The sequence below is a fragment of the Myxocyprinus asiaticus genome, chromosome 16, assembly GCF_019703515.2.
Source record: "Myxocyprinus asiaticus isolate MX2 ecotype Aquarium Trade chromosome 16, UBuf_Myxa_2, whole genome shotgun sequence".
Taxonomy (NCBI): Eukaryota; Metazoa; Chordata; class Actinopteri; order Cypriniformes; family Catostomidae; genus Myxocyprinus; species Myxocyprinus asiaticus.
Window position 1 is genome coordinate 41100016 of NC_059359.1, and position 19072 is coordinate 41119087.

General features: G+C 37.7%; 1 protein-coding gene across 1 annotated transcript; it reads right to left on the reverse strand.

Annotated features, from left to right (window-relative positions):
- Positions 1–1510: 1510 nt before the first annotated feature.
- Positions 1511–17700, reverse strand: LOC127454384 (neuronal pentraxin-1-like). The gene is made up of 6 exons (XM_051721561.1): positions 17590–17700; positions 6744–7757; positions 5528–6056; positions 4633–4877; positions 3099–3278; positions 1511–2649 (listed from the first exon to the last, which is right to left on the reverse strand). Exons 2-6 carry the CDS (start codon positions 7440–7442, stop codon positions 2440–2442), a joined length of 1863 nt encoding a protein of 620 aa, XP_051577521.1. The 5' UTR covers positions 7443–7757; positions 17590–17700; the 3' UTR covers positions 1511–2439.
- Between the last annotated feature and the right edge of the window lie 1372 nt (positions 17701–19072).

The window sequence follows — 19072 nt, forward strand, 5'->3', positions numbered from 1 at the left end:
ACCCCTGTCCTACAGGTACTAGGACAGACGCTAGTTGTCAAAAGCAACGATGGTAAAATAGCGTTCTCATGCGACAAACGGACAACTCTCAAACAGACCCTCTCAGCTTCCATAAATAATTGCAGGCTCTGAAAAAAAAAAAAAAAAAAAAACATTATGGAAAATATTTATATACAAAACATATCATATCTCACCTTGGAACACTCCTAACAGAAAGTTATTCACTGAATATGGATTCATCTGCACCTTTGGCAGATACAAGCAAATTACAATTTTGGGCGTGGCCTTCTGAACCAATTGTCTGAACTTGGCAAAACTAATTACACATGTCATGGACCCCAGGACTACATGAGAATAAATGCCAAATCACATCAAATCAGGCCAGCAGGGGAGCTCTTAAAAGTTTTGTCTATGTCCTTTGTTTGAAACGTTTCAGTCTACAAAAGGTGTTTGATCAGGTCAAGCTACTCAAAGTATTTAGTTCAGCTTCTGCGATTTCCAATCTTTTTCTTGGTTGTATGAGTTTACTCTGTGCTGTACCTGGTGGAGGATATATTCAGTTTAGGAGTATTGGTCTGTATCAGCCATGTTTGCTTTTTTCTCATCAGGTGTTGAGAGATTTGATGTAAAGACACATTACGGCTGCATGTGAAAGCTGGAAAATGCAGACTTCGGAGGATATATACAGAGGTAGGATGAAAATAAGGTTCCTTTTACACTGTCCTGAGACAGGTTTCTGACAAGCACTGAATTAAGCTATCAAAAAGCTCCTATTACATCAAAAGAGTTTTTTGTCTACTATAATATCTTGGAAAGCAATTTTTTCAATGTTAGTCAGCAAAACGATCAAAAAACACTTTAAACAACTGTACAACCCATTGAAGAGACTGTACATCTATCCCTCACAGCCTCATTGTCATTCCCGTCAATCAAAGATGGCGCTGCTGTAAATACCATCTATTCATACAAAAACGCTGTTGGTTAAGCCATTAACAGATGAGGCAACAAGGCACCAAGTCAACTGCCTCAACTTTCGGATGCAGCCGAAGAGGTGGTTGACAGCCGAGTTCAGCAACAGGATCTTCACATACTTAATTAGCTTAGTTTCTAATAATAGCGACAAAGACCAACCTAAGACCTGTCATTTGTCTGAGAGGCATGTGCTAAACCAGGGGTCGGCAACCTATGGCATGCGTACCAGCACTGGCACGCGGAGGGGTAATCACTGGCACGCCAGCAACGGCGAGAGAGGAGTTGACTATTTTATTTATCATCGGCACAGCCATTGACCAGGAAAATAAAAAAAAGGCACTCCATGTCAAAAAGGTTGCCGATCCCTGTGCTAAACAATACTGCAGGGTTAGGAAATAGCCCAAATTATTCATTTCGGAAATACCTGATGATTTAATTCACACGATTAAAGTCAACTTCATGTTACACGAACAGATAGTCTTTTTGTCAAGTAATTTCAATTTTCAGAATTTGTTTTTTCTTTTTACAATTTAGTCCCTTTATTGCATTTTCAACTCTGTAAACAAATGAAAACAAGTAAATAAACGGTAAGATGTTCAGATATACAAATTTAGAGTGGAAATCAGTCTTTTAAATCAATACATTAATTATGAAAAAATACATTATTTATAAGTTTTAAGCGAATTACTACACAACACCTAATCGGTAGCTCAAAGCATATCAAAAGTATGACTAAATAAGAAAGACAGTTCCAGTTCTGGCTGCTTTCAAGTTTAGCTCTGATGTGGCTAAACATTTTAACATCAGAATAGACATACTCTGTCAATCAGATTATAGCTTCAAAACAAAACAAAACATAAATTTACAAAAAAACAAAAACAAAACAGTAAACATGGCCATTCTGATCAGCTGGTTGTCTCTAAAGCAGTATTTAACTCTTCTCTTTGGTATCGCTGTATCTTTCGTAGATTCTTCTTACAGTACAAGTAAAGGAATCCATTAAATCGCTCATTTAGAGCCTTGAGGTTTTCTATTTTTGCACAAAACATCTACATTTTTTATATCCCAATACAACTTCTGTTTAGCTTTCTCACATCCTATTTTGATCTATGCTTTTCTGTCCAAGTTATGTCCATTTGTGATGCACTTGCATCAAAATATTGAAAGACACGCAAGTGCCATTTAAGAAGTAGAATAACAATTTAAAAAAAGTTTAGTTGAAAAACATTAGGTACACAAATACCTGGACATAACACACAGCACTGGTCCCTGCTTTAGTCCTAGAGGTCTTGGGGTAATTCAAGTGTCTTTTGTAAACAGAAGGCAATATATTTGAAGTAGTAATTGCATTAAAAGTCTTCAAAGTGCTTTGAAACAAGCTGTGGGTTTGCATTTTTACTTTTCGCACTTCAGTGCTAGTAAATAGATAAGATTGTCTTTTTTTCTGAGATTTATAAACTCTGGACTTTAGTGACAGGGGTCAAAGGGATATTTGGTGACCCCTCCATGCAGCTCCACCACTGACTCTGACCAGGCGATGATGTCACCAGTATTATGGCCTCCACAAGAAGCCAGACTGTAGATGTCATGAGGTGTGAGAACATGAGACCACATCTGAACATCTGAGATTTCACCAACAAATGCCTGTGTAGCATCAAAACGACCACCCAGTGTGTCCTGAGAAGAAGAAAAAAAGGAAAGATTTGGTGATATCACATTTGCAAGGCTAAATGAGAATGACAAGTGACATTGTTTAGTCCTTATAACACTTGGTTTGTTAAAAGTATGTCATTTCTACTCTTTTAGCATCACCAAACGGGACTTCAAACAGGTTTCCTGAACACTCTCCTCGTTTGCTATTGGTCGAACAAACAGGTAGTCCCGGTTTAGCCAATGTTGCTGTATCTTCCTGACCAGGATGCTCAAATAAGACAATGTTTTGACATGGCAAATTCACGTTTCAGCTTGGACTTATTATGACTTTGTGACTTCACTTTTCAATCAGTGCAGGAAGCATCAAATTTATTACTTTAAGGTTAGGGGTAATGAAAAAAAAAACTTTCCCTAATAGTATGAGCCAAATTCACTTAGATTTTATTTGATAGTATATTGAGCATGTTTGTTACCTGTTCCTGTCCCAGTATAAAGACCCCTCCAGGTTTGATGGGGTGCCAGGGGGAGAGGTTTTCTCCTGAGCCTCTCTTCACTCCATCCTGGTAGGCCTCCCACAGCCCGTCCCGTGTTGACCATGTCACACACACATGATGCCATTTACCATCATTTAAAGAGAGGGGTAGAGTAACAGCCTGTGAACACACACACACACACACAGATGTTCTCAGATCAGACAGACATAATTAAATTAAACAGACATTATAATTCTCTGATTCACCCCCATCTCTTTTCCTCTTTGAATGGCAATTTTTATTTTCTGATGACCCTTTCCTCTTACTTCATATGTTCTTAATTTTTTCTAGTCAAAAAAGGAATGTGTATGGGACTCCAGATGGATTTTTTATCATAATTTGGGACCAGTCAAGAATGATCAGTAAAATAAAGTGATACCGGAGTGGCCCTGCAGCGCGTCATAAAATAGAATTATATATTAATATTATTTTCCACATTCAATGAGTTAATTTTTTTTAATCAACATCAGTCCTGATCATAACTACCAAATATTCATTTATTTTCAGGATTTTAGCCCTTTAAATGCCAGTTTGTTTACATAATGCCACTTCTGTTTTTTACACACACACACCCAGACACACATTTCTCAATACACACATACAAAACACACTCTGACACCCATACCAACACACCCACACAATTATAGCTGCATCATTTATTCAGTTGGCCTGCAATACTCTATAATACAGCAAACAGAAAATAGGAAAAAAGCTTGTATTTGCTCCATAGGATAAACATGAGAAAAATGGCACCATCTGATGGAAAATATAAAACAAAAACATAATCATTTTGAAGCCAGGCCTCCAGAATGAAAGCATAATATCATAGAACTCATGATTTTATGCTTTAACGGCACTGGGATCAAATATTGCCATTTAATGGGTTTCAGTGGGGACATTTTTGTCCTTAATTTCCTGAGTGTAGCTATTTTGTGTACACAGTGTATTATAGATGTATTATAGGAACTGAGGATGAAATATCAAAATTCCCCCAAAAATACTCACCTTTGGCAAAATGTATGCAGTTGGCATTAACACAGCCAAAATGATCGAAAAAACAAAAATGAAAAAGACAAAAATGTCCCTAAGGTCACACAAGGGTTAAATAGTGAACACCAAAAGTGTTAAACTGTTGACATCCATGTTACTTGCTGCAAGATGCCAAAACCTTACTATGGAGTGACTTTCAGGAGTGACTCCTGTATCACATACATACACAGAACAGTAATTTATGAGATTCAATCCCATATTTAAATGCAGTTGTCATTCCCAAAACTCTGCAGTGTGAACGTGGACTTGTGTTAAAAAAAAATTATATTTTTTTTTTTACTTATGTTGGAATTCAGTAAGAAAATTCCCATTAGCTTCCTTTATGATTGGTTCCAAATTTTGACTGGAATTCTATACACATTACTTAAGTACTTTTTGACAAGAGCTCCACCCTCTTATTCCTGTCTCCCTCTCTTTTACTCACTTTGTCATCAATCAGCAGCTCCATAGGATTGTTGCCCCACTCAATGAGAACCAGCTCGTTGGCCTGACCCGGGACAGAGTAGGAGAAAGGTGTTCCTAGTCCAGGCCCGATGCCGGCCTTCATCCATAGACACAGAGTCAAGGAGAATATCTCATGCAGCAGTGTACGCTTTACACGACTGTACATGTAGTTAGTTCGCATGGGGAAGCCGATCTGGAAAGCTTCAGTGCTCATCTTTCTAGAGCCTGTGGAGTTGATAATCATTGTTGATCAGTTGTGGTTTGTGGAGATGATAATCAATGTTGATCAGTTGGAGTTTGTGGAGCTGATATTCACTGTTGCTCAGTTGATAATCAATCAAAAAGTTTTGCATGTGAGGAAAAAACATTGCCCTGCCAGGGGTAGTCAAGCTGTTTTTTTTTTTATAACATGGTAGCTGATTTGTTGCTGGTTCAACGTGGTCTACCAGCCCTAACCAATTTGTCCAAAGTTGTCTACTATGTCAAAACCAGATCCACTGGTAGTCCACCTGATCAACCTAGACCAGCTAAAACCAACTAGTGACCAAAACTGACCTGCTTGGACAAGCTAATTAGAGCTGGTAGACCACCTTGAAAAATAAACAAACCAATTACGAAGTTCCAAAAAAAAACAAGAAAAAAAAAAACATGTACTGGCTGGTGTATAGTTGGTCAACCATCATCATCATCATCATCATCATCATCAGATTCGTAGCCAACTAAACACCAAAACTGACTATCTTGGTCAAGCTAGAAACCATGTAAAACCAGCTATAATCTGAAGATGTTTGTAGCTGGATTTTTCAGCATGCTGTGTCTAATTGCTGGTCACTGGGGCTGAAAGACTAGGGTTTTTTCCTTGACTGTGCTCTTACCTGTATCAGCAAGCCTGTGCTGCAGATGATTTAGAACTGCATCCAACTTGCTGTGCACCCCATCCGGTGCTTCTCTGTGTCCTTGTAACTGATACGGCAACCTCCCTAGGCTATGTCCAGAAACCTCATTGTCATGGTAGCTGTTATCATGGTGACTGTTGTCTTGGTGCCCATTGTCATGCCTGCGGTCATCATGGTGGCTGTCATCATGGCTATCATCATGGTGATTGTCACCGTGGTGATCTTCATCATGGTGATCATCATCATGATGATTATCGTCATGGTGATCATCGTGGTGACTCTCATCGTGAGGATCATCGTAATCCTCATGGTCTTGGCCATCATGATGGCCTTCGTGATGGCTGTCATCATGATCGTCGCCATGGTGACTGTCATCGTCATCATGGTCACTGTGATTGGCACTGGCTAGTGATGCAGGATAGTGTTGCATCTGTTGTTCTAGGGCATTGATCTTCCTTTGCAGGAGATCCTTCAATGAACTGGAGTAGGTGCTGGAGGTGTTTCTTGTCTGCAAACACAATCACATTAGTCTAAGAAAATGTTTGCATGGTGCAATACTGTACACCAATGGTTCTGAGCTGGTTTTGCTTCATGACCCAGATTTTATATTGGACAGTTGGACATCAAGTAGTGACCCAGCACAATACCAAACCCATATCCCATATTTAATGTAGTCTGGATAGTATCTTTTACCTTCCTTGCTGGAAAATCCAGTTTAAGCTGATAGCTGTGTTTTGGAGCATGGTAGCTTGTTTCTAGCTGATCCAAGCTGGTATAGCATCTTGGACCAGCAACAAACCAACTACCAGCTGTTCATACCAGCTTAAGTTGGTGAAGCTGGTTTTTGGAACATGGTGGCTATGTAAGCCAGCTAATAAACAGCTGAATTATAATCTTAAAATACATTTTCCAGTGAAGTTGTGAAGTTGTGTTGATAGATTTCAAAGAAGAAGGCATGTCATGCAACCTGTGTATGTTGACATCTACCTAATTTAGCTAGCTTCTACCACGTGACAGATCAATTTGTGCCACCAGTTGAGAACCACTGTTCTATAAGACATAACTTTCAGTCATAAATTTCCTCTTGCTCCTAACATTTCAACAGCAGTATCTTTGCATGTCTATCATCGTTCATTTTATCATCTGCCCCTTGTCTTACTCTCTCCTTCTCTCTTTGTACTTTATTCTGCCTCACCTGCAGGTTCACTAGCTGCTCCTTTAAGGTCTGAAGCATCCTGCTCATCTGCTCTGGTGTAGAGGAGGCTGAAGGGGTCATCTCCCCTGAAACATGCTTATCGCTCAGTTCACTTTTCCCACGGTGATGTCCTCCAATCCCATCTCCATAATGTACAGGATCTATTCCATGGTTGCCATGGTGACCATCAGGCACCACCCAACCGAGGGGATTGTTATCAGGTGTTGGCGGGTAGGTATGGTGGGCATGGTGGGCCAGGTGTGCAGGCGTGTGGTGTGGGTGGTCATCATGGTTGCCCATGCCACGGTTGAAACCTTCACACAAATTCAGTTTGGCCGTGAGCTCACGGATCGTCTCCCGCTGGTCCAGAATGGTCTCCTTCTGCTGGACCAAACTCTCCCGCAGGTGCAGAATGGTTGCTTTTGCCTCCTCGGACATACCCCACCAGCCATTGCTGTTCCCATTTGGTCCACTGTGTTGCCTATTACTGGGGCCACCAGGGCCACCCGCTGTGGGGAAACACCCGGGATCAGCATCGGCAGGAATGGGGGTACACATAAAACGAGGATAGAAGTTGTAGTCTGAACCTGGAATTCCAGTCCCAGCACATACAGAAAGACAAATGGCGTAGAAGATGAATGATAAATTCCATTCACTCGTGGTCTTCTTTAGCATTGGTGTGGGGAAGTTGGGCCTCATGCTTGTTTAAACCTAACTGATCAAATAGTTGATTCTTTAAGGTAGACAGAGGTTTTTCCTTGAAGTCTTTTATGTTATTGGCTACATGAGTTCAGAGCAGATCTTTGTGTAGGCCTGGTTCTTCTGTGTGTTTACAGGATTTCACTTGTATCTGTCCTCTTCTTTTTGAATCCTTTAAAATGGTCTCTTGCAGCTTACTGTGTCTTTTACAGTCTCCTCCTCTCCAAGGTCATCTACCGTTCAGAGACCATGCGTGTTTACAAGTAATCCCTAAGATGTGCCCTCCTTGCCTCTTCAGAGCAGCTCATCTAAAGCCTAGAAAAAGAAAACAGAAAAAAATTTACTTTCTGTACTGATAATACATTTCATTAATCACACAGTCTCAGAAGAAATAAATATATTTAGCTCTAAACAATAATCTAAATTGAAAGGAAAAGTCAAGGCCATAACCAATATAGACATTTAGGGGGACACGTGCTGCCCCCAATACTCAAATTAGTGGTTGATCACTATGGGTTTTTCAATGACAAATTTCCTTCAGGTCCTGCTCAATACTGAATAATTGTTTACACAATTTTACAAATTCACAAGTGAGATTTCTTTAATATCTTGTCAGAGTTTCAGAAGCTGCTCAGATTTTCCAAGATATCAAAGTCTGATGTTAAAAGTAAGATTTTAATATGAATACAAACATTTCATTCTCCAAAAACTAAATTCTCAGCTGTGCTATCCACAATAATTGTATAACTCTACTTTTACTGTATTTCAACAATTGTCTCATTTGTGTCCATTTTTATTCCTCCAACAACAATTTAGAAGACATCTCTAATCTCAATTAGTACTCAGATGAAACATAACTAAGAACTAGATGAAACTTCAGAACAATGAGATTTTCCTCTTCACACATAAAAATAAAGGTTCCAGTTTGAACCAAGTCTGAACCAAACGGGATTTTCAGCCTGATATAAGATTACTTTTTTTAAAGATCCATAAATTAAGTTTCTCTCTCTAGTTCTATCAGAAATACTAGCAGACTTGAGAAAAGTTAACATGACATTTATTTGAAGAATATATGTAACAGGAATGTGATAGATTGTAAGCAGACTTATAAAGCAATGGCTGATACATGTAGTGTTGGGTCCGAGTCCACCATAATCGAGTCAGAGTCAAGTAAGAGTCTTTAAACAGTCAAGTCCGAGTCCAAAAGGGGCTGATTCAGACTCAAGACCGAGTCTATAACAGGCCGAGTCTGAGTCAAGTCCGAATGAATCTGTTCATAAACCTGAATTAAATTAATGACATGATTTTCTAGTTAATTTGCGGGAAACTGCACAATGCAGGGCAGTTCTGTGTGCTGCTCGTGTACCTAAATCCCTGATGCATCCATGTGTGTCTCGCAACAGCTGCCGCAGAAGAAAACAAAAATAATAATAATTGATATTTGCTTGAGCAGCAGCCGCGTTGGTCTACAATCAGTCTGAAATCTTTAAATACCAACCAAAGAAAATTTCACTGAGCTCTTCTTTAACCACAAAAACATGGAGAATAAGTATGAAGTTTAGCTTCATATACAACTCTGTCATCGAATAATACATTTATTTTATAGTCTATAATTAAATGATAAACAAAACATTTCACTGCCCAAAATATCTTGACATTTTTTTGTGCATGGTTGAATGTTGTGAATGGTGGACAAATGCTGTAAAAGAATGTATTTTAAGCAGCTCGTCAATGCTTTGAAAACAGTCAATCAATAATAAATAGGTGCTGTTTATCTGTTTAGAGTTGCTGTCTGCTTTAACAATAGTGCTTTTTTCCCGACTATTTAAAAAGTTACACAATTAATTCATCAAGTTATTATGGACCAGTTCAAGCTGACAAAACTGCGTGGACCACAACAGACTACAAAAGCCTACATGTGCAGATTATGCTTAAAAAGACTTAATATCCAATATTAATACTATTTTTATGTATTTTATTACGATATGCTGTTTTTAGTGAGAGACATGATGTGGGTGACTTGACTCAATGAAGTTCTTGATTTTAAGTTTTTAACTATGAATCCGCAATGCAAGCACCGTCTTGGCTGCACAAACGCCACGCGCAATTTTACCAGTTGTCAGGTCCCGTGTTGTGTGAAACTGTCTTGTTTAGTTTCTATTAGATTGGATACATACCCGTCTTTATGTTTTCGTCATGCCAGTCACCTTGGTAGTCGATGTTATACAGTAGTCTCTGTAGTAACATTCAAGTGTATTGGTTGACTGATGAGTGTGCCTGTGCACGTGTGTATGTGTGTGTGTGTGCGTGTGTTTGCTTAAACAGTGAAACAACTCTTGCTACGTCTACAAATTCAGGGGCTAATACAGCTGCATGCAGACAGAGATGTGTTCATTAACTTCTGTTTTGTTATTTATTTATTTATTTTTTCATTGCATCACAAATGTCATGGACTCGGCTGGACCAAAGGCTCAAGTCCGAGTCAAGTCCGAGTAACAATGACTCGAGTCCGAGTCCAAACTTGAGTACCCTAACTCTAGATACACGATTGGCTAGGAGCTACCTAGATGATGGTGTGATGATGTACAGCTGTGAGTCTCCCCGCTAGAACTACACAATGCTTACATTTACTTGAAACCCATTAATATTCTGGCCCTTTAAAGACTAATATGCTGATCTGAAGAGCTTATAATGTAACATTAACTTTTATTGTGGACCATAGACATTTACATTTAGCCATTTAGCAGACAACTAAAGAGAGGGCATTGAGACAGTTCAAGAACCCTCTACAGCGGAAATATTTTCTTCATAAGAAGAGGGATCTTTGTTGAATCTAAGGGTGTCGCAAAGCACCCTTGAAACACAATATTTTAAGAGTGTATGATGATCAGATTCATTTGCTTGAAGCAGTAATGCAGGACTAACATTGACGTCCACACAAGTGGATCCATGTACGTCAGAGTCTCTTTTAATTAGGATAAGTCAAGAAAGAGTCGTCATCAAGGGTCTACAGAGGATTAGTGTGTGAATGTGTGCTGTCGAAGCCTGTGCTGTTTCTTCCAGGTGCCGAAAGTTGTCGATAAATTGGATTGCATTAAAGTGCAAGAAGAACTGGATGAAGGGAGGGCTGGACAGATTGGGATCACACTGTCCACATAAAAAAAAAGACAGCTGAATAAGTAGCACTGTGTTACAAGAAGAGAGTTTTCTGTGAAACTTTTAGTTTCTACTTTTAGTTAAAGACTGTCAACAGTTCCTTCAGTAACCCCACGATAAGGGAAAGGTTTCAAGGCTGGAGTACATAAATAGGATATTTGAGTCTCCAAAAGGGTGCTAAGAGGTTCTCCAGAGGGCTTTGCTAGTGCAGCATTTGAGGAATTTGTTTCAAATTCTAACTCATGAGTTAAAGGGAGCCAGTTCTTATATTCAGAATTTTGTCCAACTTTGCTTAATGTGCTGATTCAAATCGTACTTCTGGGCTCTAAACTGAAAGTATTTACCATTCCCACTGTCTCCAATACAGTCTGACCTACATCAGCAGTGCACATCATACCCTTTATTTAACCAGGTCTTACTGTCTCTACATCTATTAGCAGATATCTTAGATTAATTACTACTTCAAGCTTTTAGCATTTGACCAAAGCAGTTGTGCTGCCTGTGGATGGAGCTCCAGTAGGGTCAGTACATCTACAGCATCATGTGCCAACATTTAGTGTTGGTTCTTAGAAAGATTATACTGTCGGACTGGCATCCTTGTGGAAATAAAGTCCATGTTTACACCTGGATTTAACATCCGTCTTTGATTATCCAATCACACGTGATCAGTCAATACACATGCATCTCAAATGCATCTCCTGTGATGGTGACCACTTTGGCTACTTGTGTATGGATTTGCTATTGTCCATTGGTTTGCTCCTTTGTGTTTACATAGTGTGACCATACGTCCTCTTTTTCCCGGACATGTCCTCTTTTTCGGACCTTTAAAAAGCGTCTGGCCGGGATTTCTAAATTTGCGAAATTGTTCGGGATTCGGCTTTAGTTGCATTATGATGTGCATCTGGTCTAATACTTCATTGTGTCTGCATGCATATTTGCATTGCTTTAACCCCTCTTTGTAAGTCACGCCTTCTCGCACACCAATTGGTCGATTATAAGAGGCTTGCAGCAACTTTTGGCCAGATTCCTGCCTGTCAATCTCTCTGCGAATGCGCGAAGCACTGTTGTGTTCAGCATCAAACAGTTGCTTGACAGTAGCAGCAAATGCAGCTGAGTGGAATCAATGCCCAAATGAAAGTGCAAATTTACAGAAGATTTGCACAAAAAATTCCCAAGCTTTCGTCCAGGTCGAGATCCGTGGGAAGCAGAATGTATGACATGTAAAACTGGCACTTATGTGTCAGTTGCTAATAAAGGTGCAAATGATTTAGAAGCACACATTAGCTCTGCGAAGCATAAAGGGTCAGCAAAAGGTGAAAGTTCATCAGGTAAATTAACGGACTACTTTTGCGACCAGGTAAAATTGTTATCACATTGCTTCATTTTCCATGGCCATTCAAAATAATAGTAATAGTAAATGAAAGTACACTCATGGTATCAAATATTTTATTTTAGTACATGGACATTCAAAAGAATGTTGGAAATTTGTATTTATTTATATATATTTATGTTATGCTAATTGAGTGTCTTTTTCACTGTATTAAAGTTTGCATTCATAGTAATACTGTTTTGAACCCTATTATTCCACCCCACCCCAATCCCCAAAGGCGGAAAAAAAGGTGTCCTCTTTTTGGAAAACCAGAATATGGTCACCCTAGTTTACAATACTATGCAATGTGGTCACATTGTTTTTTCTGCAATAACCAATAGTAGATACTGCAAATTCTGCTATAACCTTTTATGGAAACATGGTAACCTAGGAATTTCATTTCTGCCTTTTGGCTAAGATCGAGTTCAATAACAAAATTAGAGCACAGACAACCCTGTGGGTTCAAGTGCATTTGTCCTTAATAATAAACCAAGTAGATATAGCTTCATCCATATCCAACAACAGAGATCCCACTGGTAAAATGCAGATCTAAACTTTGTATCAAATGTTATATCAAACAGCAGACAATAGATCCTCCTAGTGAACACACTATTTGAGCACAAATTGTGTGGAGTAAGATCAAGCATGTCAGGAGCTTAGTGAGGAAGCCAGATGGCAGCAGTTGAGAACAGCGTGAAGCTGTTTCCCAGTCCCTCTCAATCCTCACTTCATCTTGGTTTATCTTTCTGTCTAAATCCACTTGATTAGCCTGAATGTCATGTCTGAATGCAGGCAGAACTTTAAGTCAGAGAGAGACACAAGATTGCAAGATTTAATTTGCCTTCTGCTGAATCCATAAAATACTGTCTAGTAACAAAGAACCATCTGGATCTTCTCAAAAATGTCTGAGGCAACTGAACATTAATTGACTGTGTGAATAAGTTCTTTAGCCACCTACTCAAGCAGTATTTAAAAATATATAATCTTTACTTGCTTAATCTTGTTCATACAGTATATTTTCTTCCTGTATCTCAGATAGAAGAGCATGGGACTTGTTTAATTCCCAGTGAAGACACACTGAGTTCGCTTTAAGTAACTTTGAATAAAAGTGTCTGCAAATGAATATTTGCAATGTACATGCAAATATTGTGCATCAGTCTTTTTAGATTTTCTAGCATTTGCGATGTTTTGGTGAAATGACGTACATTCTCACCTTTGCAAAAATTTACCATGGTAACCACATTGTCTCCCAAAGTACCAAAGTGACTGCAATTGTTGTAACTACACTTAAACTGTGGTAAATTGGTATTAGCTAGCACTGTCATAAGAACATTTAAAGGGATATTTCGTGTTCAACACAAGTTCAGCTCAATCACCAGCATTTGTGGTCAAAATGTTGATTACCACAAAAAAGTATTTCGATTGGTCCCTTATTTATAAAAAAAAAAAAAAAAAAAAGATAAGTGGTACAGTAAATCACTTATAATGAAAGTAATTGGTGTCAGTCCATAAAGCTAAAATACTTAAAAAGTTTCAAAAGTATAGCCACAAGACACAAACTTTATATATTAACATGATTCTAGTGTGATCAAATCGCTTACTGACCTTATCCGTGTAAAGATATATCCAATACCAAGATTACAGGGTTTTGTCATTATGACAACTAAGTTGTAATATAACATAATTTTACACAGATGAGGTTAGTAAGCTATTTTACTACATTATCATCATGTAACACGTATAATGTTTACATCTTGTGGCTATACTTTTAAAACAGTGTGCATTTTTATGTTTGTGGACAGAGGTGTGTAGAGTAGCCAAAAACTGTACTCAAGTAAAAGTACAATTACTTAAATAAAATAAATACTCAAGTAGAAGTAAAAGTACTAACATAAATAATTACTTGAGTAAGAGTAAGAAAGTATCCAACTAAAAGAGTACTCAAGTAGTGAGTAACTCATTACTTTCACAAATGACATAATAGACCTTGTTCAGACTGCCACTAAAAATCCGATTTTTTGCATATCCAGATTGTATCCAGATGAGTTTTTGATAGTCTGGACACCAAAAAAACCACATGAAATCGGATTTTTCAGAATTTTTTTCAAACCACATTGGGAGGTGGTTTCAAATGCGACTGAAATCTGATTTTTTCAGATGCGTATCAGTCTGGACGCTCTGGCTGCTCAAGTTCGGATTTCAAATGGTCTTTTGCGACACTCTTAACGTGACACACAACGATGATGTAAAAAATCGGTGACTGCAGTATGGAACATCACAATATTTACCAGTCTCCTCCATCGCTGAGTTTTTCTTGTGCGACGGAGGAGTTCTGCACCGCGACTGGACAGGGCGCTTATTTGGAGAGCGAGATGATGCACCTCCATTTTTCCCGCATCTGTTTTGAATCCATTGTCACGTGGGAATGCTTACATCGTTACCAATGCAACCTGAAGTCTGAACGCGTAAATCTGATTTGATCACTTGCAATTAATAGTGTAGACAGTCTGCCTGAAAAGATCTGATTTGAGAAAAAATCAGATTTGCCTGCAGTCTGAACATAGCCATAGATGTTAACTCCTCTATTTTCCATTACATAATACACATTTAACATTTATTACAGAATTATTATTATTATTAATGGAAATTCTGTCATCATTCAATATCATGTTGTTCCAAACCTGTATGACTTTCTTTCTTCCATGCAACACAATAAGGAGATATTAGACAGAATGTTTGCCTGAGTCACTATTTACTTTCAGTGAATGTGTATATTAATATTAAGTTGTGTTCCACATAATACAAAGCATCACACTGGTTTGGAACAACATGAGGGTAGAGAAATGATGACAGAATAGTAAATTATGGCTGAGCTATCACTTTAAAGAGATAGTTTACCCAAAAATGAAAATTCTCTCATCATTTACTCACCCTCATGCCATCCCAGATGTTTATGACTTCCTTTCTTCTGCAGAACACAAATTAAGATTTTTAAAAGTATATTTTAGCTCTGTAGACCAAAATGTTGATGTGCCAAAAAGCACAAAGGCAGCATAAAAGTAATCCATAAGACTCCAGTGGTTATGAAAAAGAAGTGATATGATAGGTGTATGTGAGAAACAGATCAATATTTGTCATTTTTTGCTAGACAGCAGGAGCGATATGTAGAGAATATGAATCACCAAAAACACAAGAAGAAGAATGTGAAAGTGATCTGTTTCTCTGTTTCTCATCCACACCTATCACATCGCATCTGAAGATATTGATTTAACCACTGGAGTCTTATGGATTACTTTTATGCTGACTTATATGATTTTGTTTAGCTTTAAAATATTGCCACCCATTCACTTGCATTGTATGGACCTACAGAGCTGAGAAATTCTTCTAAAAATCTTCATTTGAGTTCAGCAGATGAAAGAAAGCCATACACATCTGGGATGGCATGAGGGTGAGTAAATAATGAGAATTTAAATTTTTGGGTGAACTATCCCTTTAAGGGCTCTTGTCAGATCTGGATGAATTTGTCAATAAGAGAGGTTTGGAAACATTTCTAGTAATTATTACGGTGAAAAACAAGGACATTATATATAATGCTGAAATATAAACCAAAGCAAGATCATAGCAAGATCAAAGCAATAACATTTAGAGAGACAAAATGTACTCTTTATTTGATCAAATGTGTTTACTTTTTATATTAACACACATTATATATTAAAAATGACAAACAGAATGAAGATTTATTGTATTAATATATTATTTAATAAGAATAACATGTAAGGCCCAAGTATTTTAAAATGTCATATGTGACGTTGTTTCTGCAACAGCCCCAGATATCCGACGCTTTGTGTATACGTCAGCGTTCGAATTCACTCACTCATTTCGTTCACTCACTGCTGAGATATAGTGCACTAACTGCCATTCACTATATAGGAAATAGTGAATGAGTGAACGACTGCAGACAGCCACTCTCTTCACCTCGTGCCTGCACATCTCACACAGAAGAAATGCTGTCTGTTCGCGCTCCAGTTGTTGATCACGTGAATGGCAGAGCAAAATGAATTTATTTACACTCAGCTTGGATGTTTACATGGATTTATACAGTTAATCTGCCTGAAGTAGCTGCAGTAGTTTCCAGAACCCCCACGAGGGCGCGTGGTAAATGTGTAAATACTGCTCATGACATGCGGGACATGGGACAAAGCGCACTGATATATTGCTGCACTGATTTAAAAATGTACACTTAAAAACTGATGTCATAAGAGCCCAGTTACAGAATCACCCTGAAAATGACCATCTCGTTACACAGAAAAGCCCGTGTTAGGATTAGAGCCAAAATTTACCTCAGTGTGCTGCCTTAAATTGAATCTGTGATTTTAATCTCGAAATATCCACCTGTCTTGGTGTTAAATGAAGGCATTGCATGACAAAACTATTCTATTTTTCACTGTGCAGAGCGAAGAAAGTGTTTCACTTTGAAGAGTTTGATGCTGCAGCATTGATGACTTGAGTGACTGTGACAGCGTGCACCTCTGCGTGAACTTCCGCTCTCGTAAAAGTCCCATTCAATAATCTCTCAATAAATTACACATTAATTAAAATTAAACCCAGTAAGGTAATGACAGGAACACCGCCCATTGTAAATTTCATTAGAAATTTACTTGAGTGAGAGCAAGAAGTACCCACTTTTAAACCTAATCTAAAAGTACATTGTTTTCCAAAAAGTTACTCAAGTAAATGTAACAGAGTAAATGTAGTGCGTTACTACCCACCTCTGTTTGTGGACTGGCTCCTTTCATTTTCATTGCAAGTGCCTCACTGTAACCGCAATTTTTGCTTTTTTTTTTTTAAATAAAATAAAGGAGGGATAGTCAAAATCATAAACTTCAATACAAGTTTAACCTAAGTTTAAGTCGAACCCCGAATATTCCTTAAACAAAATGGTATAAAGAACCTAAAAGCTTCTTACACTGTTTGAAAGAGATCCCACAATGTATTATGCTGTTACAGTAGTAGCATCAACTATGCAACTGTGGCAGAAACTATGGTTACCAAGGAACATTTTTGTAAGGACAGGATTTCATTTTTGTGTCGATAACAATATTTCTTTAATCCTTAACTTTAATAAACAATAACAACTGTCAAAGTCAACACAACTTTATATAGTTTATATCCTGAACACAGTTTTTAGATATTTACATCGATTGCACTAATCACAATCAAATCATGGTGTTAGTGGCTCATTTAAACCATATTAGCTAAACAATCGAATCTCAAGCAGGTAAAACATTTAACGACAGAACAGATGTGTTATAGCTCTCTAATGACATAGCCCATTGTAACTCTTTTCAGATATTGCTAATGAAATGAAAACAGAAAACTGGAGCACATCCATCAATGTCATACACACTTGAGTCATACAAAAGCTCTCAGTAACACATGATAATCTCCTTTGCCTTCCCCGCAGTGTAGCTTTCAACAATAAGTAAATAATACAACATTTTAAAAAAAATCTATGAGAGATCTGTGATCTAGCGTCTGTGATCTCTGAACTAGGATGCAATAATTGTTAATGGATATTTAACATTAAAGATGATGCTGCAGCTTCCTTTGGATGCTACATACCTGTGAACACGTCCAGGTCCCTGTGTGCATGTCCTGTCCCCATGCATTACTAGTGCAGCTCAATTGTAAAACAGCTTGTAAGAGACTTAATCTAGATGAGTCTCATTATCACCCACCTCTCTCTCTCTCTCTCTCTCTCTCTCTCTCTTCTCCTCCTATTTTCCTCCTACTTAATCTCATTTCTGCTATAGCCCCCCTTGTTCTATTCCACAAATATCAACAGTAATTCAAATGTATTTTGTACAGTATTTAATTACTATAATTGAATTAATTTTTCATTGAAAAAAGTAAGGGATTACTCTTAATTTTTCAGTTATTTAATTACAGTTGTAATTGTCATGTAATTGTGTTAAATACTGTATAGACTATAGAACAATTCTATTTAAAACAATAGTGAATTTAATATAGAAATTGAATGTCTAATGTTAAAATATATGTTTTCTAATTTAACGCTGCCCCCTTAAATTCTTTGGCCAGTTCATGAATAATTTATTTGATTTTATATGATTTATTTGAATGAATTAAAAGAACAATTTCATGTCTATCCTTGTTAAGGGTTTTAGAAAGTAATTAGTAATAAGTAATGCAACTACTTTTCAGACAGTGTAATTAGTACAGTAATCTAATTACACTGTAGAAGATGTAATTAGTAGTTAGTAATTAATTACTTTTTTAGAGTAACTTACCCAACACTGAATGTCATTGGGCAAAACAGTTTTATGTGCTTTAGCATTTGCACTGGTTTTGACTACTGCAGCAGCTCCTGAAACATGATTCAGAGCTCAAATCTTATTGGTGTGAGCATTTCATTGCTGGGTGAAAAAAACACACACAATATTAAAAACACTTTGAATCCATTATTTCTTTTCTAAATCTTCATTGTTGCGAGAAATCACGTTTGGTGTGAAAGAGCCTTAAGTCTGATATCGTTTGCGAAAACGCTTCTATTTTGCATTTTTCTAAAATTAGTAGTGAAATACCAGTTGCAAGCCCAAAATAAGCCACTTGCTTCACCAAAATAAGCGAAAATAAGTGATCAATTTTTTCCTGTGTTGTAGATTTATCGGCATAGAAATCATAACAAGCAGTTAATTAACAGTTAAGTATAATTTTATTTACATATCTGCTTCTGAGTCAAAACCCGGCAGCATACAGTCTGCATGAATGCATCATATCCTACACACTCTCACGGTGAAATCGTCAGGATTCGTATGACTTTTCTAAATGTGGCTAATTCATATATCATGCGACTGCACTCGTTTGAATTCCTATGACTTTCACTACAGCCAATGATGCCGTTGGACATCGTTTCCATCTAATACACGACAGTACTTGCTTCAATACACAACAGTACTTGCTTCTGTCATACACATCAGCTTCCTATCATGTTTACACACTCTACTGATTGGTTAAGTTTAGATAAGGGGTTTGGGTAAGGGCATAATATTAATAAGTATGTCCTTAATGCCTCGTGTGCGGAACT

Coding starts and splice junctions, on each gene's coding strand:
- LOC127454384 (XM_051721561.1), bottom strand. CDS start 7,442: ATGAGGCCCAACTTCCCCACACCAATGCTAAAGAAGACCACGAGTGAA. Junction 6,057..6,743: donor AGCAGCTAGTGAACCTGCAG/GTGAGGCAGAAT, acceptor TTGTGTTTGCAG/ACAAGAAACACCTCCAGCAC. Junction 3,279..4,632: donor AGCTGCTGATTGATGACAAA/GTGAGTAAAAGA, acceptor GTGTGTTCACAG/GCTGTTACTCTACCCCTCTC.